Source organism: Arachis stenosperma, chromosome 2, assembly GCF_014773155.1.
Source record: "Arachis stenosperma cultivar V10309 chromosome 2, arast.V10309.gnm1.PFL2, whole genome shotgun sequence".
Classification (NCBI taxonomy): domain Eukaryota; kingdom Viridiplantae; phylum Streptophyta; class Magnoliopsida; order Fabales; family Fabaceae; genus Arachis; species Arachis stenosperma.
Genome location: NC_080378.1, coordinates 31879848 through 31900337, shown reverse-complemented (window position 1 = coordinate 31900337; position 20490 = coordinate 31879848). Strand labels below are relative to the sequence as shown.

At 40.0% G+C, this 20490-nt stretch overlaps 1 protein-coding gene across 1 annotated transcript; it reads right to left on the bottom strand.

The window, feature by feature from the left end:
* Positions 1 to 2251: 2251 nt before the first annotated feature.
* LOC130962771 (uncharacterized) lies at positions 2252 to 3081 on the bottom strand. The gene is made up of 3 exons (XM_057888939.1): positions 2740 to 3081; positions 2557 to 2676; positions 2252 to 2257 (listed from the first exon to the last, which is right to left on the bottom strand). The coding sequence occupies exons 1-3, from the start codon at positions 3079 to 3081 to the stop codon at positions 2252 to 2254; spliced, it is 468 nt and encodes a 155-aa protein (XP_057744922.1).
* Between the last annotated feature and the right edge of the window lie 17409 nt (positions 3082 to 20490).

Genomic DNA, 20490 nt, shown 5'->3' with positions numbered 1-20490 from the left:
AGTTAAACCTAAGATCTACAAGAATTGAACAATTACAAACACTAATTGAGATTAGAGATGAGGATCTACAACATGAACAAAGTAAATTGAGAGTGGCAATAGATCTCACCAAGGAACGGTTGAGAATTGAGAAAATGAAGATGAATCCTAGAGAGAAGTTGGAGTTTCTCTCTCTACAAATGTAACTAACTAAAAATATCTATCTAAGGATATAAAATAAGTCTATGGAAGTGAATGTGTGTCAATCCCCTTCAATCCTTGGCTCTTATATGCATTTTGGCGCCAAAGTTGGTTGTTGAAACCTTCCAAAATTGCCAGGCACGTGTTGCCTTAATGAAGTCATGTGCGATCATCGACGTGTGCGCGCACAGTACGCGTGCGCGTCCCTGGCCGATTCCACAATGTGCGCGCGAGCGCCTTGTGCGCGTACGCGTGCATGGCTGACTTTGCTTCTTTGACTTTTTATGCTTCTCTCCACTTGCATGCTTCCTTCCCTGCTTCCTTTGATCCATGCCTAGCCTACTCCAATCCTGGAATTACTAGCAAACATATCAAGGCATCTTATGGAATCAAAGAGAAACTAGAATTCATCAAAATAAGGCTTAAAAAGCATGTTTTTACACTTAAGCACAAATAAGGGAGAGATAACAAAACCATGCTAATTCCTAGGCTAAATGTGACAAAAGGTTATCAAAATACTCTAAATTCAATACAAAACAAACCGTCAAATTGGGGTTTGTCAACCTCCCCACACTTAAGCCTTAGCATGTCCTCATGCTAAAATAAGAAGGAACTAAGGGTTATGACATTTATTTGGATGCAACTAAACTATGTGAATCCTATCTAAAGGCAACTATCTAAAGCAATTGGAAATGCTTAGTTCAAACAAATCAATTCCCAAGACACATGCATGAGCACAAGAGCTAGGCATATAGGAACTAAGTCCAAACCACAATTGTATTGAATTGTCATAAAGAGTTCAAACTTGCAAGAATATAGACAATATGGGTGAACACATGTGATTGAACTTTTGAACCCTCACTGGATGTATATCCGCTCTAATCACTCAAGTGTTTAAGGGTTAATTCACTCAATTCTCTTCTAATCATGTTTTCCAAAATTTGATTTTCTTCTAACAATCAACACTTATTCAATGCATGCATACATTCATCATGAGGTCTTTCATTTAGGTTGTAATGGAGTTAGGGTTAAGGTAGGATCATTTATGGTTAAGTGGACTAGGATTTGAATCTTTGATTAGCATAGACTTTCCCACTAACCTACATAATGACCTATACAAATTCAAACTATTCTAACCACCCATTCTTCACTTTTTCTTACATACTCATGCATTCTTATTTGATTCATAACACCTATACATTGATTCCTTTTTATTGACTTCACTTTGGGGCATTTTGTCCCCTCTTTATTATATATTTTTTTCTTTTTCATCATCATATTTTTTTCTTTTTTTTTTCTTCTTTTCATTTTTTTTCTTTTCTTTATATATTTTTTTCTTTTTCTTCCTTCAAACTAAATACAAGAACATCAATGCATAAGGTCTCTACATTTAATCAATACATGAATATGTACCCAATTCCTAAACATGAAAGTGTACTACCCGTTTTATCCTATCCAATGTTCCCAAGCCTCACCAACTTGAATAATAAACACTCTCACTAGCCTAGGCTAATCAAAGATCCAAACAAGGACTTTTCATTGGTTTTCCGCCTTGGGCTTGTAATGAGCTAAAATAAGGATGAGTTGGTTAAGCATAGGCTCAAAATTGGCTAACAATGGAGAGTAAAAGGTTGGCTATTTGGGTAAGTGGCTAATGAAATAATGGCCTCAATCATATAAATGCACAAACACAAGAAATAAATGGATATATAGAATCAAGCAAATCAAGGATCACAATCATGGAAAGAGAACAATTTCACACAAGAATGGAAAATAAGTGGTTATAAAATGTAACCACATCAATAGGCTCAAGTCTCACAAGCTTGTGTTCTCAATTCAATACATGCTTCACAAGGTATGAAATTCAAGCAAGTTTCAAAAATTCTCTTTCAATCAATTGGGTTAATGCCCTATATTTAAACTTCTTGAAAAATCTCAATGTTTGACTAAGCATTGTTGTGATTGAAAAGTTCAAAAATTTTCTTAGTTCACCCTTTCCTTTTTCACTTAGAACCAATATATTATGCAAAAAGGGTGACTAAATATTTGCAATCCAAAGTATGATTTCTAATCACAACTACAAACTAAAAACAAAGATAAACAAAATGTATAAAAAAGAATCCAACTAAAAGTACGGAATCTATCATCCAAAACATCTAAAAGTATCCAAAAGCATCAAAATATCTAAAATCCAAAATAAGCAATAAAAGTATCCAAAGCAAACTAGAAATGCATCAAAATATATACAAAGATGTGCAAAATAAGATAACTAGGCCGAAAAGTTCACCGGTTCCCAAATAATGCTACCGGTGCCCTCCCCACACTTAAAATCAAGCATCGTCCTCGATGCTAAACCGGAGGATCAGTAGGAGGTACAACGATAGGCTCTGGCTCTGGCTGTGGTTGTGGGACCGGCTCCTCATGAGTCTGTGGTGGCTCTGTAGTGGCAGGGGCATCCTGCTGAACTGGTGCCTCCGCATCCTCCTCCTGATGATCCTGCTCATCGGAGGCCGGAGAATCGGGAAGCGGAGGTAGCTCAGCACCCAAAGAAATAAGTGCCTGGTCCATCCGATCTAATCGGCGTCTGACATGGCATCTCTCGCACTCTAGGAATCGGAATAGACGCTGGACCAGTATGTAAGTAGGCTCAGGTGCCACAGGAGGAACTAAAGGTGGAGCTGTCGATGATGAGGGAGCTGCTGTAGTAGAGGAAGATGGTGCTGATGTAGGGTCTGACTGTCCGGCGGTCCCCACTACTGCTCTGGCCCTAGAACGGCGTCTAGCAGGGGGCCTCTCGTGCACCCAACCACCCCAGGGAATAGTAATCTCCCGGTCATCTGCATCAGGTGATGGTGGTCGCACATCATCATTTGACCACGGGACATCAGCTAGGGCCGCCATACTCGTGACCAATGTAGGAAATGGAAGTAGGCCACGAATATGCGCCCGCCACATGCACTGTCTGATAAGTCTAGGGAAAGAGACATCCTTCCCCTCCATAACACACCCGATCAGCAGAAGCATCTCCATGGGGATCTCAGAGAAGTGGGTGGTAGGCAGGACATAGTGAGCAAAGATCATCTGCCAGGTCCTGGCCTCCCTAGTCAAATGAGCAAACAACATCCCCTTAGGCTTGGTGTTCGTCGCATCCATGACCCAACTAGCGTCTGGTAACCCAATCACGCGCCTAAGCGCCTCATAATCAAAAGTCATGGTATGGATGGCCAACTCGGCCTGCTGATGGGCACACAGGTCATCAGGGACGTGTCGGCACTGTAATGCCTCCCCAATAGCAGTCTCAGTGATCATAATCTCCCTACCCCGCACCTGAACCGAATCCAAAGTCGGACGGAAGAAGTTGCAGTAAAATTCCTTCACCCAAGATATATTTATATCACCCAAATCTCGGTCAACAAAGTCGATACCCAACTCAAGGATCCGACCGGTAATGGACCGTCTCACATCATTAGGTAGGAGCAACTTCTTCTCAGTATTCAGCTTTGTTGTTCGATATCTCGAAAACCGAAGCTCACAGTAGAGATTTGGGAATTTGTCTGGATTGGTAGAAGGCAACTGCTGATTTTCTTTTTCCTTATCATTCAATGGATTCTTAGCATAATGCTTGTAGATGGAAGGGATAGAAGGTGTAGAGAGTTTTCTTTTCTTGGAGGCAGTGGCTATGGCTTTGCCTTTATCCGACATCCTGAAAAATGTGATAGAATATATAAAACATTTAGCATGTAACAAAGAAGGCATGTTCAGGATACAATTGGCAAAAACAATCATGATGTTGCAATGAATATGTAAAAGTGAACAAGTAAACATAAGTGAATGAACCAAGACGGTAATCTTCATTAAAGGCAACAACTCATATTCAAAAGGCAATAATATCATCATATTTTTTTTTGAAAGAATTTTTAAAGAGGGTTAAAGGTGAGTGGAAGGTGATGGTTAAAGAAATTAGTGAGTTAGAAAAGTAAGTTAGTGATATGATGATATTTATGCGCAATTAAAAGAGAAGTTGTGGTTCATGTTCACAATGATTGATGCAAATCCGAGGAGTCAAAAAGGAAACGGAAATTTGCCCAAAATTGAAATAAAGACCAAAATGAAACTAATTTCCTTGAAAATCGGGCAGCATTCCGGCTTAAAATTGGACGTTCCCGGATAGCAAATTAGCACAAATAGCATAGAAAACAACATCAATTACGCACAGCAGCAAACAGATATTATGTAGCAACACAGATCGCATGAAATAACAACCCAAAACCAGCATACAGTACCGGAGCAATTATCAGGCCTAGAATCCTCTATCCAGCCCTAGCGACCTAACCGCAATTATTTCTATCTATCCTAACATGGAAAATTTGAATTTAACTAACTAACATGCAATTATAGTAATTAACATAAACGAATAATAAAAAGGGAAAAAACAGAAAAAGATATAACAGAAATAGAGCAGGAACCTGGGAGCTGGGAAGAACTGAGAATGGAAAGGGGGACTAGGATAGGGCAGGGGCAGCAGAGACAGAAACTGGCACCGCCGTAAACGGTGGTGGTGGAGACGGCCGGCGCGGTGGTTTGGCCGGAGGAATGAGAAATTGAGGGGAGGAGGGACGGTGATGGTGAAAGAGGAGAATGATAGGGGAATGTGCAGGAAGGACAGAGAGGGAGCGAGCCGCCGGCAGTGATGACGGGGTGGCGGCGGAGGGGTTGGTCACGGTGAGATGGGTGAGAGGAGTGAGAGGGGAAAGAGAGGGGACGGGTGGTGGTGAGAAGGAAAGAGAAATGATGGCCAAGGACGGTGACGGAGGTAGGTCATGCGACGGCGGCCGGCGCTGCTGCTGCAACGGCAGTTGGGGGAGAGAAGAGGAAGAAGAAGGTGGAGGTTGGGGAAGGGGAAAAGTGCGCGACTGCGCAGTGTGCGTCGCGCATTAGGGTTATCGCTATTTTTGAATAGACGCGCGCGCACACCTTGCGCGTCCGCGTCCTTTGAGAAAACTTGGGACCTACGCGTGCACGTAGAACGCGCTTAAGCGTGGATGAGCAAAATAGGCAAGGACGCGTGCGCGTACAGTGCGCGCACGCGTGCATGGGGTTGGGCTAGGAGCTTAGAGTTGGCCCAAGTCCGGCCTAACTCTCTGGAGACTGGGCTGGAAGTTGCGCCACCAGACCTGCGCGCACGCGGCCTGTGCGCGTCCGCGGGCATTGGAGAAAATAGAGAATCATGCGCGAGCGTGCAGTGCGCTCTAGCGTGGGATGGCATATTAGGCAGGGGCGCGTGCGCGTACGGTGCGCGCACGCGTACATGAGATTGAGCCTGAGGCTTAGAATGGGCTTGAGGCACGCCCAACTCTCGGGATAGAAGCCTAGATTGGTGGCAGCACGCAAGGACGCGCGCGCGGCGAGTGCGCGTCCGCGTACATGGACGATTTGTGATAAGGCGCGCTAGCGCAATGCGTGCGCTCGCGTCTTGTCCATTATTGACATACGGGCGCGCACGCGGCAGGTGCGCGGCCGCGCAGATTGAGCTGGGCTAGGGGCCTAAAGTTGGCCCAGAACTGGCTCAACTCTCTAGGACTTGGCTTAAAAAAATTGCATCAGCGAATCGACGCGGACGCGGCAAGTGCGCGTCCGCGCAAACATCCATGTCCTCATAGTCGGCGCGCACGCACGTAGTGCGCGTCCGCATGGGTCTTGTTGGGCTCAGGGCATAATATTTGCCCAAGAGAGGCCCAAATCTCGGGTGCGTGGGCGATGTTGCATCCGCACAGGGACGCGTGCGCGTACATGGTGCGCGCGCGTCCAACCCCTCTCTTTTTTTTGTTTTTTTTTTTTAAATGCCTAAAAGCTCTAAATGCCCGAGGACTCCCCATGGTGCCTTCAACGCCTTATTTAGTCAAAATCACACACTTTCTAAAATGCAAGTTGGTTTTGAGATTTATTCTATTTCTACTGAGCACAACATACATGTTAATATGCTAGCTACTATTGTACACAAACAAGCTAATTATGATATGAAAACCTACCTACAATGGTAACTCAAATCACTTATTAAACCAAATTAAAAGAGTATGGAAAGAGTTTACCATGGTGGGGTGTCTCCCACCTAGCACTTTTAGTTAAAGTCCTTAAGTTGGACATTTGGTGGAGTCCTTGTTAGGGTGGCTTATGCTTGAACTCTTCTTCGAATCCCCACCAGTGTTTGCGCTTCCAATAGCCTCCGGGATCCCAATTTAAACGTACAAGGCCTTCAAGGGGGCCTAAGCAAGTAACAAGGCCCTTAAGTTGATAGTGGTCTATGTATGTTCCGGGGTCCCATACTTTATTTGTCAACTCCTTTTCTTCTTGATCTTCATGCTTCCAATAGGGTGACAAACTTATTGAATTCTCCTTGTAACTCATACTCATCATCTTAATCCCATTGAGTTTGGCTTCACTCAACTTTTGAAACTCAAAGTTTGATCTTCCGTCCTTTATGCACCTTGATTCGAATTGTCCACCAACATCTAATCCGTTCTTACTCTCTAGCCCGCAAAGGGTTCTAAGTTGACCGTCCGTTTCTAACAACGCATATTGATATGGGCCAAGAAAAATAAAGGATGAGATGATTACCCACTCAATTTGTGATTGGGATGGCGACTTAGCAAGGAAGATATTCAATGGCCTTGACATTGTAGGTTCCACTTCCTTTGGCCCCTCCATGATGATTTCCATCTTTTGATAACTTTCTTTAAATTCTTCTTGTTTGCTAACTTCCTCCAAACCTTTATCATTGATCAAGTCATGTGTTGGAGGTTGTGCATCATCCTCCTCAACATCGGTTTCACATTCGAAGGGGGAAGCTTCAACAAGATCACCATTGTCACTTGATGTAGAGTTATTTTCGTTGATGGAACTTCCTTCTTGTTCAACCTCCTTTAGGTCTTCTTCCACTTCTTTATCTTCAACAATCTCCATTTCCTCCGCTCGTTGCAACACATACTCTAATTCCTTGCGCTCAACTTGAGACTCTAAAGTGTCCCTCATACCTCCCTCTTTGGTTGCTTTCTCACAATCATCCGTGAACTCATTTCGCTTGTGATATGAATCCCAAGAATCTATCTTTTGACGGATGGTTGCTTGAAGTCGATCCATTTCTTCCTTGAAACGATCCCTTAATTCTTGTTCCGCTTTACTAACATAAGTAGGATCATATTGCTCTTGGATTAATGGACATTGATATGCTTCCATGGAGGTTTGTGGCGGAGAGGAGAAATCATAATATGGTTGGAAAGAAGATTCATCAAAGCTTTGAGATGGGAAGTCATTTTGGTTATTGGTAGAGGGTGAAATTATACGGGACGTAAATTCTTGGAGGGTAGAGGTGAAACTAGTGAAGGCGGTTTGGAGCTCTTCTTGCTCTTGAAGAATGATACCAAGTGCATCATCCATGGGGACTTGGGTTGGAAGGTAAAGATGTTGGAGTGGTGGTGATTCAAGGGTTGCTTGTTCATAATCGTCACAAGGGTATGCATAGGGGGAATATGGATTTGGATCATATGTAGGTAATTGGTGGAAATAAGATGTGGGTTGAGAATATGGTGCATAGAATGGTGGTGGTTGAGAGGTATAACCATGATAAGAGTCATCATATCCATAGGAATGATATGCATTATAGGAAGGATTACCATCATAGTAACTTGAAGGGGAAGGTTGCCATGATGATTGCTCATATAGATATGGCTCCCTTCCTAAGAATTCATCTCTCCCATAATGTGAGCCATCATTCAAGTTTTCATCGCCTACAAAATAGTCATAGTCATATCCAAAACCACAAGGATGAGAATTCATAGTGGCAAATAAGAACAAAACTAATAGAGATCTAAAACTAATGGAAACCAACAAACAAACAAAATACAAACATATTCACAATATTCACATATTTACATTAACCAAAGACATGGCACTCATGCGCATTCCCCGGCAACGGCGCCATTTTGACGAATGAATTTTTGCCGGTATAGAAATTATTAAGTAATCAATCGTAGTATAGTCTAAACCGACGCAAAATCCATCATCAAACAAATCTACAATCTATAATCGAGAGTATTAGTCCCGAGTCGTTCTTCCCTAGGAATGCTACAAGGATGCATGTTATTGGTTAAGTGGTCTTTTGTGGCTTGAAGAGTGTGGCATAAGAGTGCTAATAAAAGAAAACAACAATCAATCAATATTGAAAACCTTGGCCAAGGTTGAACATTGGAAGTTCCATCACTATAGCTTCCCTCAATTGTGATAACAAAGGAGTGTTGCTTCACTTAGTTAACCCCTAATTATAGAGGAAAGTCAAGTAAAAGTAATTAACTCAAGTCACAAGTCCTAGTCTTACCCTAGGGAAGTCTAGCTTTAGTGCACTCTAAGTCAATTAGCAATCCTCAATTCTTAATCAACAATTGACATCCATTATTCAAGTGTCTCCAATGACTCAACCACTAGGCCAAGTGAGGGGATACTATTCCATATCTAAAGTTGGCATTTTCTCAAACACTTGGAGAGCAAGAATGAAAGACATAGTAAAATTGAGAAGAGATTTAGAACTAAAGCAATTCAACACAAGAGATTAACAACAATCAACAATGAACGACAATGAAAATGAGATCTTCAATGAATCAATAGAATCCAAAACAACAAAGTTAAACCTAAGATCTACAAGAATTGAACAATTACAAACACTAATTGAGATTAGAGATGAGGATCTACAACATGAACAAAGTAAATTGAGAGTGGCAATAGATCTCACCAAGGAACGGTTGAGAATTGAGAAAATGAAGATGAATCCTAGAGAGAAGTTGGAGTTTCTCTCTCTACAAATGTAACTAACTAAAAATATCTATCTAAGGATATAAAATAAGTCTATGGAAGTGAATGTGTGTCAATCCCCTTCAATCCTTGGCTCTTATATGCATTTTGGCGCCAAAGTTGGTTGTTGAAACCTTCCAAAATCGCCAGGCACGTGTTGCCTTAATGAAGTCATGTGCGATCATCGACGCGTGCGCGCACGGTACGCGTGCGCGTCCCTGGCCGATTCCGCAATGTGCGCGCGAGCGCCTTGTGCGCGTACGCGTGCATGGCTGACTTTGCTTCTTTGACTTTTTATGCTTCTCTCCACTTGCATGCTTCCTTCCCTACTTCCTTTGATCCATGCCTAGCCTACTCCAATCCTGGAATTACTAGCAAACATATCAAGGCATCTTATGGAATCAAAGAGAAACTAGAATTCATCAAAATAAGGCTTAAAAAGCATGTTTTTACACTTAAGCACAAATAAGGGAGAGATAACAAAACCATGCTAATTCCTAGGCTAAATGTGACAAAAGGTTATCAAAATACTCTAAATTCAATACAAAACAAACCGTCAAATTGGGGTTTGTCAGGTATCTCAGGGATTTCATGATGAGTGGGGTCTCTTGTTTGCTCCATCCTTTTCTTAGTGATGGGCTTGTCCTCATCAATGATGATGTCTCCTTCTATGTCAACTCCAACTGAATAACAGAGGTGACAAATGAGATGAGGAAAGGCTAACCTTGCCAAGGTAGAGGACTTGTTCGCCACCTTATAAAGTTCTTGGGCTATAACCTCATGAACTTCTACTTCCTCTCCAATCATGATGCTGTGAATCATGATAGTCCGGTCTATAGTAACTTCAGATCGGTTGCTAGTGGGAATGATTGAGCGTTGGATAAACTCCAACCATCCCCTAGCCACGGGCTTGAGGTCATGCCTTCTCAGTTGAACCGGCTTCCCTCTTGAATCTCTCTTCCATTGAGCGCCCTCTTCACAAATGTCTATGAGGACTTGGTCCAACCTTTGATCAAAGTTGACCCTTCTAGTGTAAGGGTGTTCATCTCCTTGCATCATGGGCAAGTTGAATGCCAACCTTACATTTTTCGGACTAAAATCTAAGCATTTCCCTTGAACCATTGTAAGCCAATTCTTTGGGTCTGGGTTCACACTTTGATTATGGTTCTTGGTGATCCATGCATTGGCATAGAACTCTTGAACCATTAAGATTCTGACTTGTTGAATGGGGTTGGTAAGAACTTCCCGACCTCTTCTTCGGATCTCATGTCGGATCTCCGGATATTCACTCTTTTTGAGTTTGAAAGGGATCACTCTTTTTGTGTTTCGGCTAAGGGTGAAGAAGTAGTGTTTAGGTTGTGTGGAAATGAAGGGGTGAAGATGGGTTTATATAGGGGTGGAGAGAGGGGTAGGGTTCGGTCATGTATGGGTAGGTTTGGGAGGAAAAGTGGTTTGAATTTGAATGGTAAGGTAGGTGGGGTTTTATGAAGGATGGATGTGAGTGGTGAAGAGAATGGTAGGATTTGATAGGTGAGGTGTTTTTGGGAAAGAGGTGTTGAGGTGATTGGTGAATGGGTGAAGAAGAGAGAGAGTGGTGGGGTAGGTGGGGATCCTGTGGGGTCCACAGATCCTGAGGTGTCAAGGAAAATTCATCCCTGCACTAGGTGGCGAGCAAAAATGCTCTTTATGCCAATTCTGGCGTTAAACGCCAGGCTGGTGCCCATTTCTGGCGTTTAACGCCAGCTTCTTGCCCTTTCTTGGCGTTTAACGCCAGTCTGGTGCCCCTTTCTGGCGTTTAATGCCAGTCTGGTGCCCCTTTCTAGCGTTAAACGCCCAGAATTGTGCCAAACTGGGCGTTAAACGGCCATTTGCTGCCCTTACTGACGTTTAAACGCCAGCAAGGTTTTCCTCCAGGGTGTGCTGTTTTTCTATCTATTTTTCATTCTGTTTTTTTTCAATTAATTTTGTGACTTTCCATGATCATCAACCTACAGAAAACATAAAATAACAAAGGAAATTAGATAAGTATAACATTGGGTTGCCTCCCAACAAGCGCTTCTTTAATGTCAGTAACTTGACAGTGGGCTCTCATGGAGCCTCACAGATGCTCAGAGCAATGTTGGGACCTCCCAACACCAAACTTAGAGTTTGAATGTGGGGGTTCAACACCAAACTTAGAATTTGGTTGTAGCCTCCCAACACCAAACTTAGAGTTTGATTGTGGGGGCTCTGTTTGACTCTGTTTTGAGAGAAGCTCTTCATGCTTCCTCCCCATGGTAACAGAGGGATATCCTTGAGCCTTAAACACATAGGATTCTTCATTCACTTGAATGATCAATTCTCCTCTGTCAACATCAATCACAGCCTTTGCTGTGGCTAGGAAGGGTCTGCCAAGGATGATAGATTCATCCATGCACTTCCCAGTCTCTAGGACTATGAAATCAGCAGGGATGTAATGGTCTTCAACCTTCACCAAAACATCCTCTACAAGTCCATAAGCTTGTTTTCCTGAATTGTCTGCCATCTCTAGTGAGATTCTTGCAGCTTGTACCTCAAAGATCCCTAGCTTCTCCATTACAGAGAGAGGCATGAGGTTTATACTTGACCCTAAGTCACACAGAGCCTTCTTAAAGGTCATGGTGCCTATGGTACAAGGTATTGAAAACTTCCCAGGATCCTGTCTCTTTTGAGGTAATCTCTGCCTAGTCAAGTCATCAAGTTCTTTGGTGAGCAAATGGGGTTCATCCTCCCAAGTCTCATTACCAAATAACTTGTCATTTAGCTTCATGATTGCGCCAAGGTACTTGGCATCTTGCTCTTCAGTGACATATTCGTCCTCTTCAGAGGAAGAATACTCATCAGAGCTCATGAATGGCAGAAGTAAATTCAATGGAATCTCTATGGTCTCATTCTGAGCCTCAGATTCCCATGGTTCCTCATTAGGGAACTCATTAGAGGCCAGTGGACGTCCATTGAGGTCTTCCTCAGTGGCAATCACTGCCTCTTCCTCCTCTCCAAATTCGGCCATGTTGATGATCTTGCACTCTCCTTTGGGGTTCTCTTCTGTATTACTTGGAAGAGTACTAGGAGGGAGTTCAGTAATTTTCTTGCTCAGCTGTCCCACTTGTGCCTCCAAATTCCTAATGGAGGACCTTGTTTCAGTCATGAAACTTTGAGTGGTTTTGATTAGATCAGAGACCATGGTTGCTAAGTCAGAGTGGCTCTGCTTAGAATTCTCTATCTGTTGCTGAGAAGATGATGGAAAAGGCTTGCCATTGCTAAACCTGTTTCTTCCACCATTATTATTGTTGAAACCTTGTTGAGGTCTCTGTTGATCCTTCCATGAGAGATTTGGATGACTTCTCCATGAAGGATTATAGGTGTTTCCATAGGTTTCTCCCATGTAATTCACCTCTTCCATTGAAGGGTTCTCAGGATCATAAGCTTCTTCTTCAGATGAAGCATCCTTAGTACTGCCTGGTGTAGCTTGCATTCCAAACAGACTTTAAGAAATCATATTCACTTGCTGAGTCAATATTTTGTTCCGAGCCAATATGGCATTCAGAGTATCAATCTCAAAAACTCCTTTCTTCTGATTCGTCCCATTGTTCACAGGATTCCTTTCAGATGTGTACATGAATTGGTTATTTGCAACCATTTCAATGAGTTCTTGAGCTTCTATAGGCGTCTTCTTCAGATGAAGAGATCCTCCAGCAGAGCTGTCCAATGACATCTTGGACAGTTCAGACAGACCATCATAGAAGATACCTATGATGCTCCATTCAGAAAGCATGTTAGAGGGACACTTTCTGATCAATTGTTTGTATCTTTCCCAAGCTTCATAGAGGGATTCACCTTCCTTCTGTCTGAAGGTTTGGACATCCACTCTAAGCTTACTTAATTTTTGAGGTGGAAAGAACTTTGCCAAGAAGGCATTGACTAGCTTTTCCCAAGAGTTCAGGCTTTCTTTAGGTTGTGAGTCCAACCATATCCTAGCTCTGTCTCTTACAGCAAAAGGGAATAGCATAAGTCTGTAGACCTCAGGGTCAACCCCATTAGTCTTGACAGTGTCACGGATTTGCAAGAATTCAGCTAAAAACTGATGAGGATCTTCCAATGGAAGTCCATGGAACTTGCAATTCTGTTGCATTAGAGAAACTAATTGAGGCTTAAGCTCAAAGTTGTTTGCTCCAGTGGCAGGGATAGAGATGCTTCTCCCATAGAAGTCGGGAGTAGGTGCAGTAAAGTTACCCAGCACCTTCCTTGCATTGTTGGCATTGTTGTTGTTTTTGGCTGCCATGGGTTCTTCTTCTTTGAAGATTTCTGTTAGGTCCTCTACAGAGAGTTGTGCTTTAGCTTCTCTTAGCTTTTGCTTCAAGGTCCTTTCAGGTTCAGGGTCAGCCTCAACAAGAATACTTTTGTCTTTGTTCCTGCTCATATGAAAGAGAAGGGAACAAGAAAATATGGAATCCTCTATGTCATAGTATAGAGATTCCTTGAGGTGTCAGAGGAAAAGAAGAATAGAAGGAGGAGGTAGAAGAATTTGAACTTATCAAGAGGGATAGAGTTCGAATTGTGCATTGAGGAGGAGTGTTAGTCCATAAATAGAAGGATGTGAGAAGAAGGGAAGAAATTTTCGAAAATTAAGTAAAAGATTTTAAAATCATTTTGAAAAATACTAATTGATTTTCGAAAACTAAGAGTGGAAAAAAAATCAAGTGATTTTTGAAAAAGATTTTGAAATTAGAAAGTAAAAAGATATGATTGAAAACTATTTTGAAAAGGATGTGATTAATAAGATATGATTGAAAAGTTATGGTTTTAAAAAGACATGATTGAGAAGATATGATTTGAAAAACAATTTAAAAAGATTTGATTTTGATAATTAATGACTTGGCTAACAAGAAAAGATATGATTTAAACATTAAACCTTTCTCAACAGAAAAGGCAACATACTTAAATTGTTGAATCAAATCATTAATTGTTAGCAAGTATCTTTGAAAAAGAAAGAAATTGATTTTGAAGATATATGATTGAAAAGATATGATTTGCAAAAGATTTGATTTTGAAAAATTTTGAAAACTTGTAAAAAAAAATTGAATTAAAAACAGAATCTTCCCTCTTGTGCCATCCTGGCGTTAAACGCCCAGAATGGTATACATTCTGGCGTTTAACGCCCAAAACACTACCCTTTTGGGGGTTAAACGCCAGTTTTTCTTTCTCACTAGGTGTTTTGAATGCCCAGCTTTTTCTGTGTAATTCCTCTACTGTATGTTCTGAATCTTCAATTTTCTGTTTTATTGACTTGAAAAGACATAAATTAAAAAAATTTTTGGATTTTTAATAATGAGGAATAATCAAAATGAAACTAAGACCAAATAAACAATGCATGCAAGACACCAAACTTAGAAGTTTGTATACTACTGACACTAACAAATTGAGAATGCATATGAGAAACAACAAAACACTCAAGTCAAGAGAATTTAAAGATCAGAGCAAGGAAATCATCAAGAATAACTTGAAGATCAATTAAGACACATGAAAGAATTCAAAAAATGCAAGAAGAATAGAAACATGCAATTGACACCAAACTTAAAATAAGACACTAGACTCAACAAGAAACATAAAATATTATTTGGTTTTTATGATTTTATATTTTTTTTTTTGGATTTTTTCGAAAATTGATTGAAAAAAAAGAAAATAAGGGTATCAAAATTCTTAATGAGAATTCCAAGAATCATGCAATGTTGGTCTAAAGCTTCAGTCTAAAGAAATTAGACATGGCTAGCCAAGCTTCAGCAGGACATTGCATTCAAGAGCTAAATTGATGAGAATCAATCAGCTTTGGTGATGATGAGAACATCACCTTGAAACACTAGAATTCATTCTTAAGAACTCTGAAGAAAAATACCTAATCTAAGCAACAAGATGAACCGTCAGTTGTCCAAACTCAAATAATCCCCAGCAACGGTGCCAAAAACTTGGTGCACGAAATTGTGATCATCAATGGCGCCATCAACATGGTACGCTCAATTGCAATCTCAACTCTTTATCACAACTTCACACAACTAACCAGCAAGTGCACTGGGTCGTCCAAGTAATAAACCTTACACGAGTAAGGGTCGATCCCACGGAGATTGTTGGTATGAAGCAAGCTATGGTCATCTTATAAATCTCAGTCAGGCAGATTCAAATGGTTATGGATAATTTATGAATAAAACATAAAATAAAGATAGAGATACTTATGTAATTCATTGGTGAGAATTTCAGATAAGCGTATGAAGATGCTTTGTCCCTTCCGTCTCTCTGCTTTCCTACTGTCTTCATCCAATCCTTCTTACTCCTTTCCATGGCAAGCTGTATATTGGGCATCACCGTTGTTAGTGGCTACAGTCCCGTCCTCTCAGTGAAAATGTTCAACGCGCTCTGTCACAGCACGGCTAATCATCTGTCGGTTCTCAATCAGGTTGGAATAGAATCCAGTGATTCTTTTGCATCTGTCACTAACGCCCAGCCTTCAGGAGTTTGAAGCTCGTCACAGTCATTCAATCATTGAATCCTACTCAGAATACCACAGACAAGGTTTAGACTTTCCGGATTCTCTTGAATGCCGCCATCAATTCTAGCTTATACCACGAAGATTCCGATTAAGGGATCCAAGAGATATCCACTCAATCTAAGGTAGAACGGAGGTGGTTGTCAGGCACATGTTCATAGGTGAGAATGATGATGAGTGTCACGGATCATCACATTCATCAAGTTGAAGAACAAGTGATATCTTAGAACAAGAACAAGCTGAATTGAATAGAAGACAATAGTAATTGCATTAATACTCGAGGTACAGTAGAGCTCCACACCTTAATCTATGGTGTGTAGAAACTCCACCGTTAAAAATACATAAGAACAAGGTCTAGGCATGGCCGAATGGCCAGCCTCCCAATGATCTAAGAACTAGACGTCCAAAGATAGCTACCCAGATGAGAATACAATAGTAAAAGGTCCTATTTGTAGAGAACTAGTAGCTTAGGGTTTACAAAGATGAGTAAATGACATAAAAATCCACTTCCGGGCCCACTTGGTGTGTGCTTGGGCTGAGCATTGAAGCTTCTATGTGTAGATACTTTTCTTGGAGTTAAACGCCAGCGTTTGTGCCAGTTTGGGCGTTTAACTCCCATTCTTGTGCCAGTTCCAGCGTTTAACGCCGGGCAGTTTTAATCTGATTTGGAACGCCGGTTTGGGCCATCAAATCTCGGGAAAAGTATGGACTATTATACATTCTGGAAAGCTCAGGATGTCTACTTTCCAACGCAGTGCAGGGAGGTCAGAAAATTTAACAGCATCTGCAGTCTTTTTCAGCCTCTAAATCAGATTTTTGCTCAGGTCCCTCAATTTCAGCCAGAAAATACCTGAAATCACAAAAAATACACAAACTCATAGTAAAGTCCAGAAAAGTGAATTTTAACTAAAAACTAATAAAAATACAATGAAAACTAACTAAAACATACTAAAAACATACTAAAAACAATGCCAAAAAGCGTATAAATTATCCGCTGATCACACCACCTTTCCAGAAGCGAGGTTACGCTTGGTAAGTTGTTTATCGACTCAAATTGTTAGCACCTACATTTAGAATTAGATATGAGATTGAAATGATTTAGAATCTGGTTTGTTGATATTTATGAATACTTCTTACAAAAAATATGTAATCGGTTTGATGCACTGTTTTTCTCATTGTTCCTTAGTATGTTTGTCCTAGCTTGAACAACTAGCTGAAGTAGGATTTTTATTGGAGAGACACATTCTTGTTCTATTTAATTTTTTGATAGATTTTGAGAGACAGAAATAATGACATCTACAAATCTGATGATGGATGAGATGCTAACAATTAAAGATTATAAATAATGTTATATGTATGAATGGGCCTACCTAGTCTCACTGTTTTGTGAAGTTCCGTAGATATTCATGCCAAAATAAAATCTATTAACGAAGAATCTAAAATCAAATTAACTAGTTTAAAAGCAATGAACCTGCTGTGTGTAATAAATGGTACCTTCTTAATTAAGAATGAGCTGGGAAGTTTGTCAACTCTCATGGAGAGGCACGGGATCACTCTTGTCAGCTCTTGTTATACTAGTTCTCCTTTGTAGTGTTTATCTTTACTTTGCTGTCACATTAGGAGCCAGTCAACACTCATGGAGAAAGCTTCATGTCATATGCAGCATTTTACGGCTTCTGTTGCCGAGGGTAAACTGAAACATCATTGACATTTGTGATTTGAATATTATTTTTGGTGGAGATTGTGTTAGGTGACATGAAATGGAAACATACTCAGGTAATCATTGTGTTATATGTATACATAGTATTTATCTTGGTTATTATGAACACAAATACATACAGATCCCTTGATTGTTTCCTTTTTGCTGATTGTTCTAATTTTCCTAATTATGTAAGAACCTTATTTGACTAGTAATAATGCAAAAATTGAGTTTTTTTCTAAACCTTGACAACAATATCAACTTTTTTCTTTTGATTATTACTTATATTATGTAGAATCAATCGCTTGGAAGACCATCGCGTATGGATGAGTTTTTTGAGCACACCCATACTCGCAAAGAGGATAGGACTCAATGGGTTGATGAACACTCTCGAATGGCAAATGTAACTTACCTATTTTCATTGTAATTGCTTTTTGTGTAACTTAGAATGTGCAAAAAGAAATGACTTAATACTTTCCTTCATTGTAATTTTGGACTTATTTTTGTCACATATCTTCTTAACTTTTGCATTATTATTGATACTTAAAGTAGTTTACCAATCATTGTAGGAGACATTTCAAGAGCGCATGTTTCAGGCTGAGCAAGAGCGACAGGCTGCTATAGAGGCTGGTGTAACTGATCCACCGCCTGTCTCTGAGGAAAGCATATGGATTGAGACAGTGGGTGGAAAATGAAGAGGTAGGGTATATGGCATGGGTGAGGTAAGGAACTGTTTCATGGTGCGACCCCGAGTTGATGGGCCAACCACGACCACCAGCACGGATGTTTTAGATCTTAGAGAACAAATCATGATACTCAATAGGGAAGTTGAACAACATGCCGCTAAATATAGAGAGCTTGAAGACTGCTATCAAAGGGGGAAAAGAGAGTGGCAACAGACGGTTGAATCCTTGCATGAGGATCTCAACACCAGTAACTCACAGATGGATCAGTTTAGTCATCAACTTAGCACCTTGACTGAGTATGTGAGAGCCATGGGTGCTAGTAGTTCTGGATCACGTGTCCTTCCACCTCCTCCTTTTACTTTTCCAAGCTCCCAGAAAAGCGTAGCTCCAGGAAGAAAACTCCCACCTATCTTACAGCCCCCAGGACAGTCACATGGCATTCATATGAAGGATAATTCTGACGATCTCGATGATTTAGATGAGAACTATTTAGATGAGTACGAGTAGGATTATTTATTTTGTTTTGAATATTCTATATTATTAGTAGAGTTTAGTTATTTATCTTGTTTTAAATCTTTAAGTTAGAAGATTATTTATTATTGTTTTGATAAGTATGTAAACTCATTATTTAATATTTATTATAAATTTTATTTTTGTATTTAAAAGTTTATTTGTCCCATTATTTAATATTTAATTTATTATTATTTTTCAAATAATAAAAAAAACTGTAGCTATTAAAATTGACGGCAGTAATGTCGATTTTTAAATTCAAAATAGACAAAAGAAAATAAAAAATAGACGAAGAACTTGTCAATCTTTTTATATTTTTATCGACGGCTCTCTTGTCCATTTTAATAAGTTAAAAATCGACGGTTTCCTTGTCCATTTTAGTGAGTCCAAAATTGACGGTTCTTTTGTCCATTTTAATAAATCCAAAATCGACAGTTGGTGTGTCGATTTTATTTAATATTATCAACGAGAGACGCATCGTTTTTACTTAATATGGGAAAAACTTAAACTCATATTATCGACGCCAGAATTGTTAATTTTATTTAAAATATATCGACGGTTTTACATACCGTCGATTTTATTAGAATTTTTAAAAATCGACAAGCTTAGTAGCGACCACCACCGCCGTCCATTTTGCCGTCAATTTTTAAATATTATCGACGGCCTAGCCAAAGCTCCATAAGCAAAACCAACCTCCCAATTGGGCACCAAAATCAACCAATACTCTAACATAATCAATTTTCACACTTATAATCAATCTAGGGTGTATAAAATTGATAAATCACAAAGGTTAGAGGGTTTCTTAACTTAACCCACGAAATTGGTTAATGGAACTCATCAATGGCTCATGCTAGAGCACTCCTAAACAACCAAAATCATAAAATTACTCAACACCCATAACCAAACTCGAATTTAAGGAGAAAAATGAAAACTGGAAAGAGGACAATGGAATACTCACAAGAAAACTTATATTGAATTGTAGAGGATGAGAAGAGCGACGCGTGGCTGCAAACGGCTCGTCAATCCGAGTTTCGAAGAGAAAGCTATGGTGATTTGAAGTTTGATGAAGTTAGGATTTTCTCTCTACTTCCTCTCTTCTCCATTTCAGCGCCCCCACCCTCTTTCTTTAGGGTTAATGAGCTGAAATGCTCATAACTAAGGTTTATACATGTTGGGTCTTGGGCCCACTTGGGCAAGCTTCACTTGGTTTAACCCGTTGGCCCAATTTTGGGCTAAAACCATTAATATTAGAGTTTTAAATCGTATTTTAAATATTTCTATCTTCCCAAATTATAAATTTTTATTTCCTAACCTTATTCACTTATAATTAATTATTCAGCTGCAGTACCGGATAGATCTCAACCGGTATTGTCGGCCAAATTTTTGGTGTGCATTTTTATGCAGAAAACTATGTTTTCCGACTCAGAAAAATCCATTAAGTCCAAATATCATATTTAAATTATCGAATTCCGATTGCTAAATTTTCTAACCATATTCGCTCCTATTTAATTTATTATTTAATTAATTATGGTTTGACTGGGTTTTCCAGGCTCCAAGAGGTACGGTTTAAGTTTCATTTAAGTACCGTGTGGTGTGATGAGAATTTCTAGGCTAGATTCCCCTAGGATTAAGTTTGGATTGTATAAATAGTTGGTACTAATATGTATAGTTGATATGTAGTGTAAATTAATGATTGGGTTGAGAATTATGTGAATTTGTATGTTTGGTGTGTTGAGAATTTGATGAATTGGATAATGAATATTGGTTTGTGGAATATGCATTTAAATTGTGAATTTGGGTCAGAGGCCGTGAATCTTGGGCCGAAGGCTAGAAAGAGGTAAGTAAGGTAAGTGATGTGTGTATTGTGTGATGCCATATGAGATTGAATGGATATTGAATATTGAGTGTGTGAATAAATGGGAGGAATGTGGAATAATAAGAAATTGGGAATTTAGGAGTGGAAGATGACAAAATTAAATTGAATTGTGTAAATGCAATAGGGTTGGATTTGGTTGAGT